We start from the raw sequence: 9,990 nt of genomic DNA on the forward strand, positions 1-9,990 counted from the left end.
CACACACCGGCAAGATGCCATAGTCACGCTTCATCATCCAGGACCACAACTGACACCAAGTCAAGAGCCCCGCTACCACCACCCGCCGCGCTGGATCTTTCGTTGGCTTCATCCGGCAGCAGCGACAGAGGGGAGCTGAGGAGGAGGAAGAGGAGATGGTTAATGTATAGTATCACGATGAAGCTAAATAAACAAGCTAATATTTTCATGGGCAACTGGGTTGACATCGTCATGTGTCTAACTCCTGGATCAATTCTTGTTCTCAGCAATTTTTTGGTGTTTGAATTGAAAATAAATAAATCATTGCAATGGAAGATGATTAGCCAAGCCAAGCGGGCCCCGCATCTCACTCCCCCATCTTCTCCTTTTCCCGTTCTCTCTCCCCTCACTCACTCACTCACTCCCGCACGCCTCCTCCCCAAGCTCCCCCCATCGCAAGAACCAACTTTTGCCCCCAAATCCCCCCCTAAACTCTCCAATCCCCTCCCCCCATTGCGAGATCCCGCACCAGATTCGATCTCCCCCCTCCCAAAACCCACGAGGGACCCGTCTCCGTCCCCGAATCCGCCGTTTCCCTCCCCCGAATCTGGCGGCCGGAGATCGGGCGCGGGAGCCGGCGTCCGGCGGAGCTCGATCTGTCCGTCCGAGCTGAGGCGGACCGCGAGGAGGCTAGCTGCGGCGCGGCATTGGGCTTCGGCGCGCTTTTTCGACAAAAAGAATGGCGGCGCCGGGGAGCAGTAATGGCGGTGGCGGCAGCAGATCCCAGCAGCAGCAGCCGCAGCAGGACAAGGTATATGCGCGCACGCTTACATGTGATGTGTGATTTTCTTGCGCGCGCAGTGGCTCGCTCGCTTGCTTTAGAGGCTGATGTGTACAGGGTACCTGCCGAAATTTGGCAGAGCTCACTGCGTACCAACTGTACCGGCCACTAGCTGATGCAACTGAAGCACCTTTAATTGTGCTTTCCTGTGTACTGCTCCACTGATTGCTCCCTGCTGCTATGCATGCACAGGCATAACATGCTGCTGAACTGAACTGAATTGACAGTAATTTTGCTGTCAGTCCATGTTGAATTGCATGCATTTTGCACTCGACCAGCCACTAATTTTGCAGAGACAGCATCATTTGGAGTGTGTATCTCTCCCCATTATCCATGGGTATTGTCGATATACAACAACAACAACAACAAAGCCTTTAGTCCCAAACAAGTTGGGGTAGGCTAGAGGTGAAACTAAGTATATAACTAACTGATGGATCTTTTCCCCTTATATTCACAGAGGTCGGTAGTCATGTGCAATTTCATCTTTGACTGACCGGGCTAGTACATTGTCCTTTCAGCTCTAAGCTAGTTGAAATGCATGCATTTTGCACTCGTTCAGTCAGTAATTTTGCAATGCCACAGCATCATCTATAGTATGTTTCTCTCCCACTCCTCCATGGATATTGTAGATTTACATGTATGTGACTGACTGGTGGATTTGGGCTTCTGTTCAAATTTATATTTGTCAAAGTGTTGAGGCTAAGGGCCAAAGTAAGCACAAACTGTGTGGTGCTATGCGAGGATCCTTTTGCACTTTTTCATATTCTTGGGAGATATGTGCATGCTTTGATGACTGATACAACAGTTTTTATGTTATATGTGCGACATCATCTCGTTATGCTTATGAAGTTTGGTCCAATTTTCCTTCTCATGATTAATAATGAAGGAATGAAGTTTCCTTTCTGTACAGAGTTCAGTAGTCATGTGCAATTTCGTCGTTGGCTGAGCTAGTACATTACATCGTTCTTCTTTTCAACTCTAAACTAGTTCTTTGTTCTTCTGCGCAGTCAATTTTGTGTATCTTTCTTTGCCTGTCAATAATTAGCAGGGTAGTTTTTATTTTGTTTAATCAAATCCATGTACTTGCACTACTAATACATGTTTCACTGTTCTTAACAGCAGAGTATATGGGCTGGCTGTTTCTCTGGCTTGTCATGCTTCGGGGCGCAGAAGGGTGGAAAGCGTATAGTTCCTGCAGCACGTATGCCCGACGGGAACGCTTCGACTAACCGTGGAAATGCTCAGTCTGGTGGCAATCCCAACCAAAATGGGGCTATGAATCTGCCCCTTCTCGCGCCACCGTCATCGCCGGCATCCTTCTCCAACTCTGCACTTCCTTCGACTGCCCAGTCACCTAACTGCTTCCTGTCAATCTCTGCAAATTCTCCTGGTGGCCCAACATCTAACATGTTTGCTGTTGGACCATATGCCAATGAGCCGCAGCTCGTCTCGCCTCCAGCAGCCTTTTCGACCTACACAACCGAGCCATCCACAGCACCACTGACCCCTCCTCCTGAACTGGCTCATGCAACCACTCCATCCTCTCCAGATGTCCCGTACGCTCGGTTCCTTTCGTCGTCTATGGGTCTTAAAACTGCAGGCAAGGAGCACAACATGCATTACTACTCTGGTGGTTCAGGGCTCCAGGGTCCTTATCCACTTTACCAACCAGGGAGCCCTTCCAGCAGCCTCATTTCGCCTGCCTCGGTGACTCCGAGGACTGGCCTCTCCTCGCCTATCCCTGAGCAAAATGTTCCCACTGCTGCTCACTGGAAGACGTCTAGGTCGGCCTGCGACACGCCGTACTCCATTGCTTCGCCCATACCAGAGCAAGAGGTCCCTACTGCACACTGGAAGACCTCCAGGTCTGCCTGTGACACGCCGTACTCCAGGACATCGCCCTCGAACATCTTCGGGCTTGATTCAGCTGCCACAAGAAACTCCCTGCTAGATAGCAACTTCTTCCGCCCGGCTGCATCTGCTCAGTTCTACCTGGATCAGGCTTACAATGGTGGGAGGCTCAGTGTCTCAAGGGACAAGCAAGATGCCGACGAGGTCGAAGCATACAGGGCATCGTTTGGGTTCAGTGCAGATGAGATGGTTACGAGCACTCAGCGTTACGCGGAAGCACCAGATGCCACGCTTGATGAGGGATTCAGCATATCCCCATTTGGAAACAGTGCCCCTGTTAACAACACAGAGGAGGTGTGCCTGTTCAATGATCCCCTGCCTAATCATGAGGTTCAGAAGGTGGGTAAGATGGGTAGATCACTTTCGAATGCAAAAGAGATGATGACAAGCCCCTCAAAAAAGGCAGCAGACCAGCTTCCACATAAGGCAGTGCACCTCGATATATTCAAAGGTGAATGTCCTGACTTCCAACCCCAACCATTCATTCATTCTGTTATAGTACCGATCTTTGTATGCCAGAATCACCAATATTGTTGGTTTTCTTCACTCAGAACAATGTATAATTAGCAAGTAACTTGAACTATACTAGCACCGGCTCCATAGCCTGAACCTGAATGCTGGTGTTGTGCAATGTTTCTGCAATCTTGCTTCCAACCCCAGCCATTCATTCATTCTGTTATAGTACTGATCTTTTTACACCAGAATCATTAATATTTGTTGGTTTTCTTCACTCAAAATAATGTATAATTATGCAGTAACTTGAACTATACTTAGTACCGTCTCCATAGCCTGAACTTGAATTTCGGTGTCATGTCGATGTTTCTGCAATCTTACTCACTGCTCCTTCCCTTTCTTACCGCAGGAACAAAAGGGGGGTATCTGTCCGAGGACGACACGTTGGCTGCAAAAGACTGCCATCCATTCAGGATGACTCGAGACGAGATATCTCTGAAACCGATAGAGGTGAGGAAGAAGGCCCCAGCCGGGCAGGCGTGCTCGGGCGCGGAGGTCGAGTTCAGGAGGGCAAGGAGCCTGAGAGAGGCCAACAGCGTCTTGTCGTGGCGCAGCACGCTGTCAAGGCAACTACAGTAATGGATGGATGGTGCACTAGCTAATATATTCAGGATAAGTAAGTTGAAGAGTGAGCTTCCTCCCTTGGCCGAGCCGCCTAGCGTGCATGTCGTCATCGATCGGAGGTGTTAGAAGTAAGTAATCTGTCGTAGTCGCAGAGCGAGTAGCCTGTATCTATGCACTACCCATATATGTCTGGGGATCCTTTCTACTGCTAGCCCAGATGGATATGTGATGACCAACCAGCAGCTTGTATTCAGTTTCAGATTGCCATGTTCCTCTTCTGTTTTATGGAGACTCTGTAACCATTAGCCGGCCTGCACAATGGAATGAAATGAAAGGGCGTTGCTCCTGTCCTGATCCGCCGCCTGAATACTCGCTTGCGTACGCGATTTGCTGCAAGTAACTGAATCTGATCTTGAGTAGCATAGTTCACAGCAGCAGCAGCAGCAGCATTGACAATGTTGGTAAAATTAATCAAAATGAACGCGAGCTGACCTTGCATACTTTGAAATTTTGAATCAGTGTGCTTCTGCTTGCTTCCAGGAAGGAAGACTTTTGTTATATGCATCAACACCATCAGGTTGTTCTCTGCCTTTCTACAGTTGTTACATAATGCATTTGTTCTCACAGAGTTGCAATTTGTACTTAGCTGTTGTTACATAATGCATTTGTTCTCACATTCTGAACAATGTACGCGGCGTCTCATAGACTATTTATGCAATTGGGTTAGGGTTAGGCAGAGATGCAACATATTATACCCCTGAAACCTCCAGCTCCTCCCCTGTTCTTCCTCCCAGGCTCTCTCTAGCACATTCTTCCTCCCAGGCTCACTCAAGTCTCAACCACATCTCTCTGAGAACTGTTTCCGCTCAGCGTAACGGTATGGATCGTTGCCACCGTGACACTTTGTCGACGACACACTTCCGTTGTCATCTCTGCTTCCATTATGAAAAGCCTCTGTCTGATCAGTGACCATGCGCGTGTCTACAAAGAAACAATTGGTTGTTTCACTCCAGCTTTCCGAATTAAATACACTAACAACATACAAGATCTATGGCCTTACACTTTTTTTCCATCACAACAAATACTGGGAGATCTAGCAGACACACAGTGGCATAGATGGCCTTGCACTTTTTTCCATCATAAAGACAAAACCACAATGTTGGTAGAAGTTCCTTTTCCTGCAGCAACGTCACGGTGTGTCTGCTAGATCTCCCAGTTGTAAGGAATCTATCGAAATGAATACCAGCTGCCCTTGTATAATTTGATTCAGTAGTGTGCTTCTGCTTGATTCCAGGAAGAGCTCTGTTGTGATATGCATCAACACCATCAAGTTGTTCTCTGTCTTGCTACAATTCATGGTGATTGGGATTGTATAAGACTTGCAATTTGTAGTTAACTCTAGTCATATAGTGCATTTATCTCGCATTCTAAAGATTGTACACAGCATTTCATATACTCCTCCGTCTCAAAATAATCGTCGCTGATTTAATACAAAGTTGTACTAACTTTGTACTAGCCTTGTTCTAAATCTGCGACACTTATTTTGGGACGCAGGGAGTATCATTTATGCTACTACCTCCATCTCGGTGAATAAGTCATTCGCGTAGTTCTAGGTTGACGATTCTAAAAAAAAAGAATCTCGGTGAATAAGTCATTCGCGTAGTTCTAGGTCGACGATTTAACTATCAATCTAAATATGTATTATATGTGACCAAAAATATATATTTAGAAACTACATCCGTGTAGAAATCTAGTGATATATTTTTCAGGACATATAACACATATTTAATTCCTCAAATCGATGATCTAGAACTACGCGAATGACTTATTCACCGTTTGAATTGCGCATAAATAATCATACCGTTTACTTCCAAACCATGTTACTTAAGCCAGGGCCCTGAGGGTCAATGCTTACATGCTGAGTTACAAGTTGCAACTAGCTTGCACTTGCAGCAGCTGCTCTTCATCCCTAGCCTTTTCTCCTCCGCTTGATAAATCTGAGCTGCTGTAGATGTCCACAGTTCCCTCCAGCTGATTGCCGCAAACCGAGCTTGGCCTCCACTTATTGCAGGTAAGATCCAACCTTGGAATGGAAATCCAGGGGAGCTTCAAATTTCTTCTTCTTCTCCTGTTTATTATGCATGGATAGCGCGTGGAATGATCTATTTAGCACCTTTGATCTTCTTGCATGTCATTTGATTTCAACAATTGGAGGCTCGATATACTGTAAGGATACACTGTTCACCTTAATTTTTTCACGGGTATAATGGCCCGTCGCTGGAAACTTATTGATGACGCCAATTCAAAAGCGACGAGGGCTCTCAACGGTTGTAGTAGACAGTCGGGAAGTCGTCGTGCTAAGGTCCCTTAGGACCAGCGCAACAAAACAGCAACCGCCGCCGATGAAGAGTAGCGTAGATCAGAAGAATCCAACCCGAAGAAACACAAACGTAGACAAACTACGACCAGATCCGAGCAAATCCACCAAGGATAGATCCGCCGAAGACACACCTCCACACGCCCACCGACGATGCTAGACACACCACCGGAACGGGGACTAGGCGGGGAGAACCTTATTCCATCTTCAGGGAGCCACCCCCGTCTCGTCTTCTTGAGCAGAACACAAACCCTAACAAAAGTTGAAGAAACATCTAAAAACGGAGCCCTCCCACCGGCAAGGGCCGGGATCCACCGCGCCGCCATGGTCCTAAGGCCACCGGAGACGAGGCGGACCGGCGGCGCCGCCGGCGGGAGGCAAAGGAACCCTTCTTCAGTTGATGCGCAGACCTCAATGTTATTGAGGGCCATGTGTTCTTGATAAATGACAAAGTCCACTCATGGTGGTGGTAGGTGGGGAGGGTTGATACGTCTCCAACGTATCTATAATTTTTTATTGTTCCATACTATATTATATTCTGTTTTGGACATTAATGGGCTTTATTATACACTTTTATATTATTTTTGGGACTAACCTATTAACCGGAGGCCCAGCCCAGAATTGTTGTCTTTTGCCTATTTCAAAGTTTTGCAGAAAAAAATATCAAACAGAGTCCAAACGGAATGAAACCTTTGGGAACGTGATTTTCAGAACGAACGTGATCCAGAGGACTTGGACCCTACGTCAAGACATAAACCAGGAAGGCACGAGGTAGGGGGCGCGCCCTCCATGCTCGTGGGCCCCACGTTGCTCCACCGACGTGCTTCTTCCTCCTATATATACCTACGTACCCCCAAACTACCAGAGACGGAGCCAAAAACCTAATTCCACCGCCGCAACCTTCTGTACCCGTGAGATCCCATCTTGGGGCCTTTTCCGGAGCTCCGCCGGAGGGGGCATCGATCACGGAGGGCTTCTACATCAACACCATAGCCTCTCCGATGATGTGTGAGTAGTTTACCTCAGACCTTCGGGTCCATAGTTATTAGCTAGATGGCTTCTTCTCTCTCTTTGGATCTCAATACAATGTTCTCCCCCTCTCTTGTGGAGATCTATTCGATGTAATCTTCTTTTGCGGTCTGTTTGTTGAGACCGATGAATTGTGGGTTTATGATCAAGTTTATCTATGAACAATATTTGAATCTTCTCTGAATTCTTTTATGTATGATTGATTATCTTTGCAAGTCTCTTCGAATTATCAGTTTGGTTTGGCCTACTAGATTGATCTTTCTTGCAATGGAAGAAGTTCTTAGCTTTGGGTTCAATCTTGCGGTGTCCTTTCCCAGTGACAGAAGGGGCAACAAGGCACGTTTTGCATTGTTGCCATCGAGGATAACAAGATGGGGTTTATAGCATATTGCATGAGTTTATCCCTCTAGATCATGTCATCTTACTTAAAGCGTTACTCTGTTCTTTTGAACTTAATACTCTAGATGCATGATGGATAGCGGTCGATGTGTGGAGTAATAGTAGTAGATGCAGGCAGGAGTCGGTCTACTTGTCGCGGACGTGATGCCTATATACATGATCATACCTAGATATTCTCATAACTATGCTCAATTCTGTCAATTGCTCAACAGTAATTTGTTTACCCACCGTAATACTTATGCTCTCGAGAGAAGCCACTAGTGAAACCTATGGCCCCTGGGTCTATTTTCCATCATATTAATCTTCCAACACTTAGCTATTATTATTGCCTTTTATTTTACTTTGCATCTTTATCATAAAAATACCAAAAATATTATCTTATCATATCTATCAGATCTCACTTTCGTAAGTGACCGTGAAGGGATTGACAACCCCTTTATTGCGTTGGTTGCGAGGATTTTATTTGTTTGTGTAGGTGCGAGGGACTCGTGCGTGGCCTCCTACTGGATTGATACATTGGTTCTCAAAAACTGAGGGAAATACTTACGCTGCTTTACTGCATCACCCTTTCCTCTACAAGGGAAAACCAACGCAGTGCTCAAGAGGTAGCAAGAAGGATTTCTGGCGCCGTTGCCGGGGAGTCTACGCAAAAGTCAACACACCAAGTACCCATCGCAAACCCTTATCTCCCGCATTACATTATTTGCCATTTGCCTCTCGTTTTCCTCTCCCCCACTTCACCCTTGCCGTTTTATTCGCCCTCTCTTTTTCCGTTTGCCTTTTTTTGCTTGCTTGTCGTTATGGCTAGTCCCCTATCTTCTCCGTTGTCTCCCGAAAATGAAGTTCTTAATTTTAAGCAAAGGGAAGGAGAAAATCTAAAAGACGCTTGGTATAGAATTTGCAATGCTCAAAATAGATCTACCAGGAAGCAATCTACTATCGTTCTTCTCCGCAATTTTTATGTAGGCGCTACTCCTTGGTACAGATATATCCTTGATACCATTACCGGAGGGAATTTCTTGGGTAGCCATACTTTTGATTCTTATAATGCTATGATAGATTTGTTTGGCTCACCCCCTCTTTTGGTTAATGAAACTATGTTAACTTTGGAGCATGTAATGCAAAGACTTGAAATTATTGAAAATAAAGTTGCTACCGTATAGTTAATTGAAAATTTGGATAAAAAGATCCACAACCAAATTACCCAATATGGATCTAAAGTAGGAGTCACTTTGAAAAATATTAAGGAGAAGGAACCCATAGTTAATGAGAGAATAAATCAGGATTCCACTAGAATCGATAAACTTGAGGGTATCATTGCCAACTTGGGAACCGCTTTTTCTTCCGTAAAGAATACTCCAAGTCCCCCAACTAAAATTTCCAAGCTTATGTATGTTCCTAAAAATAAGGGTGAATCCTCTAGCAAGGAAACTGCGGATCTCAAATCTATAAGTATTCATCCCAATCTTTTTGCTATCATTAAGGAACCATTTGCTACAAATGAATTTTTCAATTTTGTGCCTAGAAGTTTGATAATTAATAAAAAGAAAGAAACTCCTAAGGGTGATAGATGTCTCATTAAAGAATTGCCTACCAAAGATGGCAATACCTAGATCTATCCTTGCTATTATGCCTAGCTAGGGGCGTTAAACGATAGCGCTTGTTGGGAGGCAACCCAATTTTATTTTTTAGTTTTTTTTTGCTTTTTGCTTCTGTTTAGGAATAAATATTTGATCTAGCCTCTGGTTAGATTTGTTTTTATGTTTTAATTAGTGTTTGTGCCAAGTTTAACCTATAGGATCTTCTTGGATGATAGTTATTTGATCTTGCTGAAAATTCCAGAAACTTTCTGTTCACGAAAATAATTGTTAAAAATCACCAGAACGTGATAAAATATTGATTCCAATTTCTGCTGATCAATAAACAAATTGTATAGGTCTTCCTATTTTGGCTGAAGTTTTGGAGTTCCAGAAGTTTGCGTTAGTTACAGATTACTACAGACTGTTCTGTTTTTGACAGATTCTGTTTTTCGTGTGTTGTTTGCTTATTTTGATGAATCTATGGCTAATAAAATAGTTTATAAACCATAGAGAAGTTGTAATACAGTAGGTTTAACACCAATATAAATAAAGAATGAGTTCATTACAGTACCTTGAAGTGGTGTTTTGTTTTCTTTCGCTAACGGAGCTCACGAGATTTTCTGTTAAGTTTTGTGTTGTGAAGTTTTCAAGTTTTGGGTGAAAGATTTGATGGATTATGGAACAAGGAGTGGCAAGAGCCTAAGCTTGGGGATGCCCATGGCACCCCAAGATAATCTAAGGACACCTAAAAGCCAAAGCTTAGGGATGCCCGGGAAGGCATCCCCTCTTTCATCTAC

At 44.9% G+C, this 9,990-nt stretch overlaps 1 protein-coding gene across 2 annotated transcripts; it reads left to right on the forward strand.

The window, feature by feature from the left end:
- Positions 1–408: 408 nt before the first annotated feature.
- On the forward strand, positions 409–4,154 carry LOC123119113 (uncharacterized protein At1g76660). Of its 2 annotated transcripts, none has more exons than XM_044538801.1 (3): positions 409–790; positions 1,940–3,182; positions 3,594–4,154. In XM_044538801.1, exons 1-3 carry the CDS (start codon positions 719–721, stop codon positions 3,821–3,823), a joined length of 1,545 nt encoding a protein of 514 aa, XP_044394736.1. In that variant the 5' UTR covers positions 409–718; the 3' UTR covers positions 3,824–4,154. The 2 variants fall into 2 exon arrangements, with proteins under 2 accessions (XP_044394736.1, XP_044394737.1); XM_044538802.1 differs by having other exon boundaries at positions 412–790; positions 1,943–3,182.
- The last annotated feature ends 5,836 nt before the right edge of the window (positions 4,155–9,990 follow it).

The sequence above is a fragment of the Triticum aestivum genome, chromosome 5D (genome assembly GCF_018294505.1).
Source record: "Triticum aestivum cultivar Chinese Spring chromosome 5D, IWGSC CS RefSeq v2.1, whole genome shotgun sequence".
NCBI classification, from domain to species: Eukaryota; Viridiplantae; Streptophyta; class Magnoliopsida; order Poales; family Poaceae; genus Triticum; species Triticum aestivum.